The following is a 17,661-nucleotide window of genomic DNA, read 5'->3' on the forward strand; positions in this document are numbered from 1 at the left end:
AAGTCACCATAAAACTGCTGCATGAAAAAGCCACGTGAAATTATGAAATATTTGGTAATGAAAAATGATAATTTTTTATTCTTTATTTAGTCCAATATTAATATATCTGATAATTTTATGTCAATATAATATGAACATGTGATCTCAAAGATAAGAAATTGATTTTTAAATTGATTTCCTATGTTTCATCCCATTTATTATCTACAGCTGCTCTGGATCTTATAATACGTTAAATATAATTTTCACAAACTGATGAAAATGGTCCCAATGCCATTATGGTTGTAAGTGTTCTTAAAACAGTGTACAGTACAATACTTTTGAAAAATAATCTTTGTCAAGAAGCTTAGGTTAGCTCTGTACTGCTTGTGTAAGTTATATCAGTAATCTTTACCTTCCCACAATATGAAAAGCTGTTGGAAACAACACATTACTATTTTTTAAAGAAATCTTACATGCAAATCATAAAGTCTAGACACATAATTTTCAAGGCTAAGATATATTTTTAATGGAAATAATTCTGTGAGGTGGCATGTCAGTGAAATTAAAATGGGAAGTAAAATAGGTGATTTGGTAATCCAGGCACCAAAGCATCTGTGCAATATTTATGGGTACTATATTCTATGGTATACTACACTACAGTATATATATATGAATATGTTTCTAGTATATTATACCATAACATAGGCATGCTATACAGTGTATATATTTAAATATACTGTGAAAATGGATATAATCCGATATATGGAATTTATTCACAGTTCTACAAGGAGAAAATAATTGTGCTGTTTATCTAATTAAAGATGCACTATTTCTATTTTCCAAGAGAAGAACTAATTCATTTAACAACTTCTTAAAAATAAAGGCATGCTGCACCTGCGCAGGTACTGATGGCAAACTTTTGGTTCATAAAATTTTAATTTTCGGACTACATTATGGCAAATTACAAAAGACACATACTTCAAAATTGGTGGTGGGGGCGATGGAGGTTGGTTTATACACTAAAGCAGCTTAAACTAGGAAAAAATCAAGTGCATCTTTAAAAGATAATAAGAATGACAGCAATCCAAATGTAAGAAACTGGAAACATTCAGAGAAGAGTTTTAGTGAAGAGAAATGAGCAAAAGAACATGGAGCAGAAAACTACCTTTAAGAAGTGGATATTTATATGACAGCTCTGAAAAAGACAGGAGAAAGAGAAAAACTTTGGCATTAGTAAAGGGCTAGCAAAGCAAAGCAGCAGCAGTACATAAGGATGAAAGCAACTCCAATACGCAGCAGAAAGGACAAAAATGGAAATGTTAGTTATGCAGGTCAGAGGAAAATGAGGAAAAATCATCACCAATAAGAATCATGGAACAGTACAGTAAGGTATAGTGATGTAATGCTCGCTGTATCTGTTATTCATTTTGTGAAGTGGAAGAGACATCTAAAGCAGCTGATACGAATGTTTTAAATTAATGCTGACCCCAATCCCGCAACCACACATACTTCAGATTGTGCATGTAACACCGCTCATGTCAATGGGATTACTGGCATTTGTAAATGTGTACTGTACATGTGTATGAGCGGTTGTAGGATTGGAGTTTTAATATCAAAACTACAATAGAGAGATGTGATGTTACAAAAAATCCCCTTGGGATTTTCCCCTTAATTAGAATATTTGGGGACTGTTCTCCGCACCGGAGTCTGGATGTTTTATCAAGGGGTCGTGCTTCATGCCCTCACATTCCCTCCAGAGAGAAGAAAGGGCAGAGGACTCTGCCTACCACGGCTTTTGGGCAGTCAGAACAATTTAGTGAGCACATGAGTGGGATCCATATGCACAGGAACTCGAAGAAAAACTTAGTCCAGTACAGACTGTTTGATAAGAAGTGTGAGAATACTTACAAGGGGAGATAGATTTAAAGTTTGTAATGGCTCAGCCTTATCCCCTTATCAAACTGTCTGTACTGGGCTATCTTGATTATCACTTCAAAAGTTTTTTTCTTACTTAATTGGCCTCTCAGAGTTGGTAAGACAACTCCCACTTTTTCATGCTCTCTGTATGTGTATATATATCTCCTCAATATATGTTCCATTCTATGCATCTGAAGAAGTGGGCTGTAGCCCACGAAAGCTTATGCTCAAATAAATGTGTTAGTCTCTAAGACTACGTCCAGACTACCTGCCGTATCGGCGGGTTAAAATCGATTGCTCGGGGATCGATATATCGCTTCTAATCTAGACGCGATATATCGACCCCCGAGCGCGCTTATATCGATTCCGGAACTCCATCAACCCCAACGGAGTTGCGGAATCGACAGGGAGAGCCGCAAACATCGATCCTGCGCGGTGAGGAGGGGTGAGTAATCCGATCTTAGATATTTGACTTCAGCTACGTTATTCACGTAGCTGAAGTTGCGTATCTAAGATCGATTTCCCCCCTGTAGTGTGGACCAGCCCTAAGGTGTCATAAATACTCCTGTTCTTTTTGCGGATACAGACTGACATGGCTGCTACTCTGAAACCTAAGATTATACAGAAGAATCTGCTTTATTTCTGTCTATATTCTTATAGGTAGTGTAGAATGCAACATGCCTGTAGGTAAGACTACTTGATACTTTCGGGTATAAAAGCCTTTTTTCAATTTCTTTTAACCAAACAAACCATTCCAGCTGATATTTTCTACGTTGCTGGTCTACCTAATGCTATTTTTTAAAAATGTTTTCTTATGTTTCTGCTAAAGCAGTTCAGACATTTCTGTGAATGAGATTAGAGAAAAATATCTTGTTTTGCCCATGTTAAAAAAATGCCTACAGCTGTTTCACTGAGAAGTTCTAGTGCCTCCAAGCTATGCAACAGGGATTTCAATTTTAGCATCCCTTTATGTCAGGGATGTATCTTTTTGCTGTCTCTGTGCAAAGTCACTCAATTTAAGCCTAGTTATTAGCCTTTGAAATATTGCAGTTTGCACATGGCTCAGCAGAAGCTTCTTAAGAGTTTGGCAGATAAATTCTCTGAAGTTCCCATCTGCAAATACTGCTTTTTCTGATAGAAGAAAAACAAGATAAAGCTACAGAAAACAAATTTAATACAGAAGAAATATTTTTTTCTAATGAACTATCAACACTGAAAATTCCTGTTAAAAAGCTAAATTTCATCAAGGCAATCTTGATTTTGCTGTGTTTATTTAGAGAAGTTTCTTCCTTCCCAATCAAATCTCTCTTTTGCTCCCAGATTTAGTAGGAAACAGATATATCAACCCTAAACTGAATATGACTCAAAATGTTATAAGTATTTAAGAAAAACTGGGCTAACACAATGAAATGTTTATTCATCCACTAACTGGGACATATTGCTTCTCTCAAAATGGATTAAACTTGCTCCTAAATAAAGATGTGCAATTGTCTAATTTCATGTCTTTCACCAACTCTGTTTTCCTCCCAGTGATCTTCAGAACATCTCTTTTAGAAGTTCTCCTAACTTCCTTTGTCAACATTTTCATAAGTCTGGGAAGGAGCCCCTCTGGCCATTGTGTCTTACCATTACTCAGTAACCAACTTTTCTATTACCTATTCTGGAGTGTCTCTCTTCCATTCATTATTCCTTCTGATGCTTAAAGAAACTGTATTCCTGTCATCGATATCCTCTCTCCTTCTTTGTGAGCAAATGAGGCAAAGAATTAAGTACTCTGCATTGGTAACCTCTTCCATCACTAAGTTACACTAGGTAAGGTTGTCAGAAGTGCCTAAACAACTTGCAAATCTAACTTCTATTTTCAAAAGTCACTTTGAAGCCTAAGTCCCAGTGACTTTCAGTGAGACTTATGCTCCTAAGGGCCAGATTTTCAAAGGTATTTAGGAGTCTAAAGATTTAGATACATGCCTAGTGGGATATTTAGAAGTACTTGGGCACCTAACTCACATTCATTTAAATGGGAGTTAAGTGCCTATGTGCTTTTGAAAACTCCACTAGCTGTCTAGCTGCATCTTTAGGTGCCTATATAATCTTGAAAATCTGGCCCTAAGTCACTTTTGAAATAGGGTCTCAGGCTCTCCAGAACCAGTTATGTATTTCTGAACATTTCTTATAGACCTCATCAGTTCTTGACCATGTAACTCTAAGTTTTGAAGTTTCTCTTATTCTTTATTTTTGCTCTATTTTATATTGTACATTCAATTTCAAATTCTAAAGTTTGCTGCCATCCTTTGCAGCTGAGGCTTTGTGTACATTTCACCTGCCATTTTCTAATATTTAATATTTTTGTTTCTTTATTTACATATAATAGCTTTTTTAAAATAATGCATTAATTGCTAGATCTTACATATTGGCCGTGAGACTATATACTAGCCCGCTTTGCTTTAAACAGCTCCCATTTTCCCTTTTTCTCCCACACCAGATTTCTTCTACCACATGTGTACATTCTGGGAATATGATCTTCTGACGTCCTTTTCCCTTTATTTATTTAGGCTCTGAGTCATACTGATTCTATGCCATTGGTCCTTCACTATAGGGCCTACAAAAAATTACTATGCTTAAAATTAATTCAAATTGACTTGAATACTGCATCATGGATTGGAAAGTGGGTCAAAGACTATAAACTGAGAACTTGTTTAACATCTTCAATGCCTGATGTCCTCTATTCTTTTTCACCTCTCCACTGTAAGTCAATGATACCTGTTCTGGACTATCCTCTGGTTTCTGATCTCTCTTCAGGTCCAGCTGTCCCTGGCCTTTGTGTTCTTGACCAAATTATGTCTCTGGTAAACTGGATCTCAGGATCAGCAGCTTTTTCTTGAAAGGCTCCCAAGGCTGACTGGGAACTGATTGCAGATGGCAGAACAGCAGCGGTGTTCACCTACAAAGTGCCACTAGCTCATGAACAGCAGCATACTTCTCAGTATAATCTCCCTATCCACTCAAGGTAGCTTATCCGAAGAAAAATTAATAAACAAACCTAAAATTAGAGGGAGACAGACACCTCAAGGACATAATGAGAGATGATCAGAGTCAGCATCAGGTGTACTCTGTCTAGGGATTCTGGGCAACTCTGGTAAAATAAGGGTTAATTTGGCTTAGGCTATGCTAGCAAACACATAGCCCTACAATGAATTACATTTAACTTGGTTATGCAAAATATGCCCCCAAAATGCACCTTTATTGAGGGGAAGGGGAGAGAAAGAAGATACAATTTAAAAAAGAGGCTTTGTTCTATTTTTTATACAAATTTTATGTATGGGTAAAAACTCTGCCATAGCCAGTAAAATAAGAGCTTTATTTATTTACTGTCTTGCTTACCAAAAGCACTCAGGAGCTGAACAATTACAAGAGTCATATAGAGATCACATCTCATTGGTTGCGCTTGTCCATTTGTTGTATGAGAGATTATTTCCTTTGATTTCTAGAGTGCTGGGCTACCAAAGTCAGATTTCCAGTATTCAGGTGCCTACACAGTAACATCTCTTAAAAAACACATAAGCACACACTCTGAATAGGTGCCAATGTGAATTTCTCACAAGAAGGGAAAATGGCTCACATGATAGATCTATTGTAAGACCTCACAAAAAGAATGAAACCTATGCCTATTACAATCAAACATTCATTGGAAGTCATTTCAAGTGTGCAGGACTTACTATTTGCAATATATTACTCATAAAAAACTGGACATCAGTTTATTTAATTAATATTTCAGTTAGTAAGTTTAACTAAAGAATATTACTGGCAAATCAGCTAATAAACATTTAACTAAATAGCCCAAGTCTCGCAGATGCTTAGTGCCCTCAACTTACATTAGAGTGCTAATGCTTTGTAGACTCAAGCATATTTTGCCGGTCATGTTTTATATTAAGAATACATTTATAAATAGTTTAGAAAGGTTAGCACATGATTAAGAGATGTTGTCTGTAACAAGTTATCAGTAGCTGGGCATAAGCACATTAGCAGACGAATACACATAAGAATGGCCATAGTGGGTCAGACCAATGGTCCATCTAGCCCAGTATTCTGTCTTTCAACAGTGGCCAATGCCAGGTGCCTCAGAGGGAATGAGAGGAAGTGGCAATCATCAAGTGATCCATCCCATCATCTGCTCCCAGCTTCTGGCAGTCAGAGGCTAGGGACACCCAGAGCATGGGGTTGCATCCCTGACCATCTTGTCTAAGAGCCATTCATGGACATACCGTCCATGTACTTATCTAATATTTTTTGAATCCCATTACAGTTTTGGCCTTCACAACATCCCCTAGCAATGAGCTCCACACGTTGACTGTGCATTGCGTGAGATACTTATGTTAATTTTAAGAACAGCAGTCCATAAATTTCATTGGGTAACACCTTTTTCTTATTATGTGAAAGAGTAAATAACATTTTCCTTATTCAGTTTCTCAACACCAGTCATGATTTATAGATATCTATCATATCCCGTCTTAGTCATCTCTTTTCTAAGCTGAAAAGTTCCAGTCTTTTTAATTTCTCCTTGTACAGAAGCTGTTCCATACCCGTAATCATTTTTATTGTCCTTCTCCATACCTTTCCCAATTCTAATATATCTTTTTTGAGACCGGATGACCAGAACTGCATGAAGTATTCAGTGTGTGGGCATATCATGGATTATATAGTGGCATTATTATATTTACTACCTACTATCTACCCCTCTTCTAATAATTCCTAACATTCTGCTAGCTTTTTTAACTGCCACTGCAAGTTGAGCAGATGTTTTCAGAGAAATATCCAGTGTCTGCCAGAGCTCTTCGAGTGGTAGCAGCTAATTAAGATCCTATCATTTTGTATGTACAGTTGTTTTCATACAGTATGTATGTTTTCCTATGTGCACTGCTTTTCATTTGTCAACATTGAATTTCATATGCCATTTTGTTACCCAGTCACCAAGAAGGTGTTATAGATGCTCATAAACTATTATTATCAGCCACCTATTGACCTGTTGGATTTTTTTTTAATTAACCATTTATTAACACTATTAGTTTATAAATGGTTAATATATTATTATTTATAAATATATTGTTAATAGAAAATATGACCATTTTTCCTCCTTTTTCTGGAGGAATTCAAAATTTGAAATATTTTAAATCTGTAATTCACGTATTTCCGGTAGGTTCATGATCAAGAGCATATCATTACAACTTCCTTGTGCTTGTAGCAAACTTTATAGTTTGCAGCAAACTTTAACTGCTGACAAACTGTTTTCAAATCACATGTTTAGTGGTTAAATGCCTAATATGGACGGATAGAATAAATACATTTTTGAGGAAAGTAATGATGTTTTAAAAGAAAGCAGTCTCTCCATACTTCTCTGCAATAATACTGACCTAGAATTGGATTTTTTCCCCCTAGTTCTGGCCATGCCTTAAATCTGCATTTCACCTAAGTTCCTACCTTGTACCCTGTACTGATGTTATGATAGAACCCATGACTGCTGATCCACGGTAGGCCAAAGAGGAGACCTCACTTTTATCATCATGAATAGTCAAAACAAAAGTCATTAGCTTCATCTACTTCTGGCAGCTGATGCCCAACTCATTACCCTTTCTTTTTATGTTGGCACATGTCTTCGTGCTGTAGCCATCTTGAGAAATGCAGAACTAGATTTTCATTTCTACATTATCAACACCCATCATGAACGAACAAACACACACAGTAATCCAGTTCAAAAAATTGTATACTGCACAGTAAAACCTAAAGGATGAAATAACACATATAATCTATCAAGAGCTTTTCATATGCCATCATTCATTTCAATAATCTCCCTTTAGTAAAATATTACTGATGAACATAGAATATAGAAGAAATTTAAAGAGTAAAAAATGTATATTTTAAATGAGTTAAAGCTACTGAAAAGGTGGCATTTGTTATCCAAATTTGGGACATATGATCATTTTGCATTTTGTAGACAACCCAGATTTTTTTGCACGTATGAAAAATAGTGACTTTTGAAGGACGCTGAAATGTCTTCTGAGACCATGAAGCAGTTGTTTTAAGTTTTTACCTTATTTACAACTTTACTGATGTGGCATTACAACATTAGCACCTTTTCTTATCCCTGGTAAAATGGTTATTACAAAAAGTTGTAAGAAAATGAAAAAAAAAAATCCCAAGTGATATATTTTACCATTACATATAACCCCATATTAGCAAGAAAAAAAAAGCATAAGAAACTCTAAAACATTCTCCACATCTTTTTGTGTCTGCAACACCAATTTTATCTGTCTACAGACTCAGCCTCAAAACAACACTAGATGTCATTTTAAATTTGAAACACCTGTATTCATAGTCCAACGGGAAAAAATCAAATCTAGATAGGATAAAATGTAAACAGGATCTTGAGTAGGAAAGACCTAATACTGCAAAATAAATTTATGCTGGAGAAAGTACAATTGTACATGGAAGAAAATGAAAATATCAACTAGAGTTTTAAACAGTTCTCAAATGTATAAAATAAATTCTATTTCATGACGCAGACCACAAGTACAGTAGCTGATCCCAGGAAATAGGAAACATGCCACCATGTTACGAATGTCTCAAAAGAATTGTAGATGCGCCAGAAGGAATACTGAGTTCACAAGAGTTGGTTCCAGCAGAGCCATGAATATAAACTGTTCCCACCTGTGCCAGGTCTGTCTAGGTGTAATGAACAGTAAGTATTCTGTTAGAACATCCTGTGTATTTGCAACAAGAGGCAGGAACAACCATTCCAATTTGCATCACAGTAGGCAGGCAATATCTGCTGCAGGTATGTTTTTTCTGCAGTTTCTCTTTCCTGTACATATGCAGAAATGTCACTCACTTACCTGAGAGGACAGAGCCCTTTGTACATATTTTTAAAGCTCTAAATAATCAGTGCTTGACAAATAATAATTTCCTCCGCACCCCCTGAAACTAATATTTAAAATACACCCTACAAGAATGCACAGCAAAAATTATAACATAGCTCAATGATGAGCTGCCTTATTCTTTTTTTAAAAAAAAGGTATTTCTGAGTTAAGTTCAATTATATAACAAGGGAGAAACGTATGCAAAACATACCTAGCAGCACTTATATTTAATCCTCACCTCAAATTTCTGTCTGAGTTCTACATTTCCATCATCATCAGCGTCTGGAATTGGGACATTGTAGTATTCACCTTCTTCTTGGTTAAGCAACTTGTACCTGTGGAACACATGGAGGCTGGGTGACGGGCCAAATTAATTTTACTTCTCATTAAAATATATTTAGTATCGTATATGTGGACTGTCTAAAAATATAGGATGAAATCCCATCCCTACTGAAGTCAATGGCATCATCCCCGGTCATGTCAATAGGGCCAGAATTTCAACCACTGTCACAATAGTGTAGTAAAACTATTTCATAAGGTTTAAAGTGGACATGTAATTCATGACAAGGACCCGACATGACGTTGTTTTGTAAAATCAGTTACTATGTGTTTCTGAGCAGGGTTATATTTATCATGATATATTTACTGTTATAGGCTTGCAAATTCAAGATCAATTCAAGATCAATACAATTCTGCTCTCCGAATTGAGTTTGCAGCACTGGATGGTTGCAGGAGGAGTTTCACACACAAATTCAAATGCAGGTTTTTGCTTTTAGTATTTTAATTTTGGGAGGATTATTTATAAATTAAATGCTAAAAACAGGAAATTATGCAAAAAGCGTAAGGAATGTCTTGGGGTTAAAAATATTGCTATGTAACTTTTTAAAACTTCCTAGGGCACCTCTTACCATCCACACGCTGGTATTTTCATAAGCTCTGACACCCCAAATGAAAGCGATCCCATGAAATCATTTCTAGTCGTTCGATCCCAGTCCCAAACTTCTACAGATAACCGTCGATCTTTGTCTGTAGGTTTCAATTTACTACAAAAAGGGGAGGAAAAAATTAGAAAAAAGTAGGCATGCTTTAAGTTCTCAAAAGTATAACTCAATAAACCACATGTGCTGCACAGATAACATAGCATTACAAAAAGATTTAACTCACAATGTAAATGATTCATTCCAATGTGGGTTTAGAGTGGAACGGATGGTTTTTGTTTTTTGTTTACTTTCATTCTTTGGGTCAGGGATAAGTTTCAGCTTCACATATGGATCTGAAAGTCCATTTGGATCCATAGGGATTAAGTTTTTTGCTTCTCGTACTGCAAATGTAAAATGTATAATGTATTATGAATCTAGTTATAGAAGAGAAATAGCATAATGCTATTTATATAGGACTACAAAACATTAACAACAAAAGAATAATATTAAGTCACAGGAAAGAAAAATATAAATTACTGATTTTAAGCATATTAGAAAAGAAAACTAAAAAACCCCCAAGCAGATCCACTAATGAGATCAGGTTAGTGGACAAAACTTTGACTGCTGTGGGCTGAGGTTCATTTCTGGATATTTGCTTCTGCCCTGAGCATGGCAGGAAGAAATGGTCAGTTAGTTAGACAATGCACATAAAACACGGGCACACCACAAAGGTTATTTTCTCCCCATGGTATGATTGTTCGGCAACCAAATACAATACTAAGTTGGTAACTATTCTATGTGCCTTTATTAACTTGGACAAATAGCAGCTCTGTGTTACATTTTGCTGCACTTGCGAAAATGAATAAAAGGAGAATTTAAGAAGTCTGGGAACACAGCAAACAGATGTATTGTTTGTTCAATTGCTGAATCACAAGACCCATCTTATTGCATTCAGCAGCATACAAGAGTAGGATAGCTTTGCAAATGTTGGTACCTTGACTACAAAAAGATGTTAAGTTGCTGTCACGAAACACAAGGACTGAGAAGAGTGGATTTTTTTAATTCTGTAAGTTTGAAACGGGTTCATATACAATGGAGGGAGATCTTGGATATACTGTAACTGATTTAAGTTCAGAAGCCATTAAAAATGCAACTGGGTAAGCCTGCAATATCTACGAAGCCATTTTGCTTAATGTATTTTAAAGTAATCTATGTGCTCAATTATATAACCACAGGGCTGTTTATTTTGGTGCTTATATAGCCTGTTAACAGGGCCACACAGGTACCTGAACAAACAACAGATTTCACAAGGTATGTGTTGCATTGTGGGTAATCTGTACACACTTTTTTTTATAATTTATTATTGGAGAACATACAATGTTAAACTCTCTACAGACTATATCTTCATGAAAATGTGAGATGGAGCCACGGCAAGAATGTGAACAGACACATCAGAAACTTAAAGCAAGGTTACTATGCTGTTTTAATTATCTGAAGTTGCACATGAAAGTTGTAGAGCCTTCCAATTTTATGATATTGGGGGAAGGGGGGAACCACAAATGTGCCCATTTTGTACTTTCTAGATTCTGAATCAACATCCCATATGGTATTGATCCCGAACAGGTGTGTGAGACAGATGAGAACAGTCTATAGTCTGCACATGTCGACGTTCAAGTTGGGGTCTCACAAGGCCATACCCTGAGAGGTGTCAAGCAACTGCTGACATCAGTGGGAACTGATGCATTCATCAGAGGCTCAGCACACCCAGATTTTGGTCCACCTGCAACTGCATCAGCAGCAAGCATTAATTAAACAGTCCAGCAGCCACAGCGGAGGAGTGCTTTAAATTGATGAGTAGATGTATTAACTGAAATTCTCCCCCGTGCAGAGAACCTTCACAAGTCCAATGTGCCATGAAAGTCATGCTATTTTGAGTGTTTAAGGGAGGCTTAAGTGGCATAGCAGCTTTGTGAATTTCACCTTGTTCAGAAACTGTTCCCACCCCCACTTTGTGCTGAATTCTAACTTTAATGCAGGTTCCATTTGTGGAACAATTGCAGGGTTAGCAACAGAGATCCACAGGACATATCACAGAGGACAATCTGGGCCATTCAATTGCAAAGCGTACTGTGGGCTGAATAAGCATATCCAAACCATAAATATAACCAGTGGCTTGTTTGTATAAAATTTTGCTCACTGGAGTAGCCTTCTGAGCTACACATTTCACTGTCCTGAGAGCTCCATATTCCCCAGAACTGCTCTGACTTGTACTCAGTCTGCCTATGGGCTCTGAAGGGCTATGAGCAGCCAAGAACAGCGGCAGTGCAGCAGTGTTCTGACCTAGGCTACTTCTTCTGAGCCTGTCCCTTGGGGCAGCAAGGGATGCTGGCATAGAGCTTTTCTGCCAGCGGAACACCAGCGGAGGGCATTCCTGAGTGCATTGGGGGGCGAGAGGGGAGAAAGAGAGCAACTGCTTTTAAGACACTGGAACAGCATAAAGAGGTCTCAGGGTAATGGAGACTCTTACCTCAAAACTATTAACCATTATTTCTCGTTTTAAATTTCTAAATTCAATCTGTCTGTTTTCAGTGCAGCAGAACATTCCATTTCCAAGCTCTGCCATAAGCACAACAGGATTCCTATCTGATTTCTTTTGAATTATGATGAACTGAAAACTTGGTGAAATTTTAAAAGGAAATTGTCAGCTGTTACCAGAGACAATCATTGAATCTAAAAAGAGCTATTCCTCTCCAACGTCACTGGAGTAGCATACCAGTTGGGTTTAAAACAAATTTTCTGACCTGGAAAATCATCCATTTAATGCTAAATGAAATGCCAACTGACAGAGTCTAAGGTACTGCCTTTAGCAGATACCCATGTTTAAGATGAAATATAGTAATACTTCTACAGGGAAATATTGGTAACTGCAAAATCACTAAAGCATCAAGTTGTTAAATGACAGTTGCTCAAGTTTTTCCTTATGTTCAACTGATTTATTAAAGGAAACAAAGTCTAATATTTCTAACAGAAATGTGGTTCCTCCCCCTTTTTCAGAATCTGCATCGAGCAAAAAAGGCAAAACAGGAGTACTTGTTTTTCAAAATGAAATCCAGAGTGTTCTGGGTTTTGGTCCTAGTTTAACTGAACTCCCAGTTTTTGGGATGTCGTTTTTGGATATATGAGGCTGTTTCTTACCCATCCCTAACATGCACCACTTCTTACAACAGTATTATAGGGACACAGTCAACTTAAAAATCTGATCCCTGACTTCAAACTTCTTGTTGCTACAACTGAAATGTAAAATACTAAAAATGAAAGAAGTTAGTGAAAAAAGGGTGGGATATTTTCTCCCTCATTTTGTTTGTATATTTGACAATTCTTTTGATTTGCTTCCCCAATGTAGTCAGGAAGAGTGAATTTCACCTGTGTACAGGGGTTGCACATGACCTATGCAACACCAAGATGCTATTTGAGTGTTTAAGTGGGACTTCATATGCCTGGTGATGGCTCTCTCTGCTCAGTTAGTCAGTTTCCTTTGTATGAGCCTTTTTATACAGAAGAAGAAAGGGGGGAACCCCCGCATAAAAGCCCAGATTTTTGGATGCCAAATTTGAGACATCTTAAAACAGCCTAATTTTCAGAGCACTTTTTAGATATCTGGCCCCTTTTTACTGAATTTCAAGTTTGGCACCTGAAATTACAAATCATTTTGGAAAATAGCAATTATCAGTAATTGGCACAACAGAGGTAGCACACGTAGTTGCGGATACAATATTACTTTGACTTCCTTTTAAAAAATGGACTAGATTTTAAGCTGACAGTCTCCCCTTAAGACTGAAATAATGAAACAATTGTCTGATAAGAAAAAGCATCCCCAAGAATCCCAATGCAGCAATACTGTAAATGGATCCAGAAAAATGGAGACTCAAAAGGGACTGGCTCTTGTGTTTGGAAATCAACTAGCACATAACGGGCGCTATAGTAAATAAATACATAAGTAAATAATACTTACGACAAGCACGGAGGCCCAAGGTAGTCAACAAATAAAAATGATGATTCAGAGAAGCTAAGTGACATGCAAAACTTACACAGTGATTCAATTGCAAATCTGGGAACACAACCCCAGAATCCTGACTCTCAATTCTTTGCTATAAAGTGAAAAAAAAAAAAACGAGTACCTTCTACAGAGCCAGAATCTACACCACAACCGAAGATGGCACCACTCCCTTTTTCCTTTCTTTTGTTTTGCGTAACAACCTCTTGATCAAACTGTGGGAGTGAATAGTTGCTACACAGTTGATGTTGAGATCTGCATTTAAAGCAGGATTCAACTTCATCTGTTTTTGACTTGAACAATCAAATTTTGTTCCAAAATTTGGCATGACACTCTTCAAAGTACACTGAATTTTCATGTAATTAAAAAAATCACGAACTCTTCCAGCAAACATTTTAAAATTGTCCCCTATTTGAAACTTTGCCCTCAGAGCCTTATGGTATATGTGGTGGGATTTTTTGTTTGGTATTTTTTTTCCCATTACTCTAGTTGAATCAACAGAATTCCCACTAATTCCAAACCCCACATTCCAAGATGGCAAAAATCTCCTAAAAATTTTTAACAAATAAATAAGCCAAGGATTTTCTTAACTTAATCCATTTATTTCTGTCTTTAACTTTGTGTTTTTAAAAATTAATATTACACTCTCCCATCCGATTTCACGAAATGATAATACTTTACTGTGACTGTAGTTAAACTACACTAATAGGTGTAGAATTTCCTGGTGTGCACAACTATTGCTTCTCTTTCTTTGCCTTTGTTTGTTGAAACTACTCAAGATACATGCAAAATAATACAAAACTGTTTAATATGCAACTATTATTTGACCCTAAGTTCGAACTTGGAACTTCCGAAAAAGAATCTTCTGATATATTCATTCCAGACGAATGTTTCTTGATTTCTTATAACAAATTGACGTATTTCATAAACTTAAGTTGAGATGGTCTCTCTCTGACCCACATGCCTGATTAAAAGCTATTTACAGTAACTAAACCTATCCACCGCAGCAAATATTTACAGTGATGGTGTCTGCTTTTGGGTGCTCCTGCTACAGAGATATCTGTTTACACTAAGCTTTCGTGTCACCTATTTGCCATTGATGCTACCACCAGTCCAGCTCCAATGCTGATAGCAACAGCGGAATCTGGTGGCTGCCAAAATTTTAACCACAATCTTCTCTAACCTAGCTTGGTGCAGATCTAGATGACCCAGTGTTAAAAATGCCAGTGGCCACAGAAGCATATTCAGCTCCACCAGTGGGAATGATAGCATCAAAGAGGGTTAGCAAAGGTGGGATTTTTAGGTAAGAAATGCTAGAGGGGAGACCATCTTTCATTACAGCTGAAAACCCACATTGTGGTCATATATGGCATATTTTCATTTGACTTGCATACCAGATGTTAACTGCTCTGTGACATCAAATGTGGCAAGAACACATCTGTTGAGCTGACTGTATTATGTTTCTGCTTTGGAATTTAATAACTGCACATCTTTAGATTTTTAATTTAAATACTTAATGTTAATCATTCAGCCGGTATTGAGATGTTTTACTTTGCAATTACCAGCTGTCAAGCACAGATAAAGAATGAAAGCAACACAAGTTAACATGTCAAATAAATTTCACATAAGGTCACAATACTATCAACTCATTATTAAATGTATTTATTAAGGGGCTAGAGGTGCAATATTTGGAAAATAACCATGCTCAATAATTGAAACGCAGGGGATACCTTTGTTTTCTAAACATTATCACAAGCTGTAAAGGAATTTACAATTTTGCTGTAGGCTAGAATTTGGTTTTACAGGAGGCCTTTCATTAATAACATATCCCTAAGCGTTTTGTAGAAATTGAGTTACTGTAGATATTATAATCAAGTGACTTTGTGCATTCACCCTTAGCTTTCACAGTCATGAATGTTAGAAATTATTTTATCTGGACAGGACATGGGGATCCTGGAACATAACCAGACTCAAGGAAAGGAAATTTTGTTTTAACTTATCTCATGTCACAGCATCCTCCAAACACTGAATCACATTGTCAGATTCTGAGCATAAATTCAAGTACTGCCTAGCACTTGAACCAATGACTTCCTGGCCTAGATGTTAGAACGGTACCATCTGAGCCACCCAGGCATATTATAATACGTTGTTTACTCTCAATATTTATAGATCTGGAAGAGGACAGCTTTCGGCAGCATCCAGCAGTCAAATGACTTGCAAACCAGCTATGGCACCATTTTCAGAATAGGATCTGTTTTCCGTCTGAAAATAAAGGCGTGATTGTGGTGGATTTACAACTGTGCACTGCTGCTGTCAAATAGAAAACAACAAACAATGACAGAAAGACAATACGGATGTCAGAGTAAAGCACGGTGAAAAGCAGAATTATTAGCTAACATGACACAATAGCTCCATTATCCTAAAGTATTAAAAGGTGCTATACAAAGTCAAATAACGATTTTATTCAGTACCATGTTTGCACAATATATACATTCCAAGTAGTAAAATATACATTTTTGAATATTGGCCAACTACAAATAAGAAAACTATATGAAATATTTAAAAATGGAAGGGGGTGTGGAATGGGCCACTGTGTAAGTATCAGCTGACAGGTGTATTTGCATATTGTATTTATACTACTTGCTTAAAATGAATGACAGCGCTTGCGCAGGTGAAATTTTACTTTTTACAATATTTGTACAAGTCATAAGGAAAGAAACAAAAAGGACAGCACAGTCAATTGATCTGCTACTACGTTGATTAAATCTCTATTACTCTACAGGATCCAAATGCATGCTACAGCTGATAAAATGGCTGGGAAAACATTAATTGAATAAAAACAAACTTATGTGAAAAATAAATGTCCTGTTTAGAAAGGCAGTATAGTCGAATGGATACAGCACTAGACTGGGAACGAGGAAACCTGAGTTCCAGTTTTGGCTCTGACACTGTCCTCCTGCCTCACCCTGGGCAAGTCACTTTGCTTCTCTATGCCTGAGTTTCCCTTCATAGTTGATTATAAGTTCTTTGGAGCAGGAACTGTCTCTTTCCACATGTATGCATTCCACCACCTGGTACAATGGGCCTTCCGGAACCCGACACTAAGGCAATACAAATAAGTAATAATAATATTTACCAAAATGATGGCATGAGAAAAACAAATCTACATGCCAAACTGTAATTAGCAGCATCTTTTCAATTTGGGAGATAAAAGCTCTCCCACCCCAACTTCCATTACATACCTCTGCTTTTCTTTAGAAGAGAGCTCAAATTAATGAGTTGTATTTTACAGCATCACCAGACAAAGCTAATAGAGGCGACACTGGAGCACATAAATGTATTAAATAATTCAAAGCAATTTATCCGTGATACCAGCACAATCACTAAGTGTATAATACGTAAATTAAATAAATACTTATACGATGCTTTAAATATTTGGAGTACTTAATAAACCCCCACAATACTCCTGTGACGTAAGCAGTTATAATCCTCATTATACAAACGAGGAAATGAGCACAACAGAGCCCTGATTCTGCAACATATTTAAGCACATTCTTAAATGCTTTTGTGAACTGGGGCCTAAATGACTTATCCAAAGCCAGCAACAATGTAAGAGCTGATATTAAATATCAGGAATTCCTTGCTCCTAGTCTCTGGGTACAGTATGCCGCCACTCTTATCTTTGTATCTTATCTGCTTGCCTAAAATGGTTGTTCGTATGGGCCATATCATCTCAGGATCTGAGAACCTGGCATAAAATTAATATTTCTCTTCCTTCCGAGCCAGTGCAACAAATAGCCCGGTTAGTTGATAGATTTTTGCCTGTGTGAGCAAGAGTGTGTGTTGAGAGTCTCTGTGTGTGTGAAGAAATTATCAAGGG

General features: G+C 36.8%; 1 protein-coding gene across 5 annotated transcripts in view; it reads right to left on the reverse strand.

Moving 5' to 3' along the window:
* Window positions 1-17,661, reverse strand: part of PRKCA (protein kinase C alpha) — a 311,156-nt gene that overhangs the window by 55,566 nt on the left and 237,929 nt on the right. For all 5 annotated transcript variants that reach the window (XM_030534523.1, XM_030534521.1, XM_030534525.1 and 2 more), the window contains 3 exons: window positions 9,972-10,128; window positions 9,716-9,850; window positions 9,046-9,142 (listed from right to left, as the gene is read on the reverse strand). In XM_030534523.1, the coding sequence (XP_030390383.1) occupies window positions 9,046-9,142; window positions 9,716-9,850; window positions 9,972-10,128 (389 nt within the window). The remainder of the gene's footprint in view (window positions 1-9,045; window positions 9,143-9,715; window positions 9,851-9,971; window positions 10,129-17,661) is intronic.

The sequence above is a fragment of the Gopherus evgoodei genome, chromosome 15 (assembly GCF_007399415.2).
Source record: "Gopherus evgoodei ecotype Sinaloan lineage chromosome 15, rGopEvg1_v1.p, whole genome shotgun sequence".
In the NCBI taxonomy this organism is placed as follows: Eukaryota; Metazoa; Chordata; order Testudines; family Testudinidae; genus Gopherus; species Gopherus evgoodei.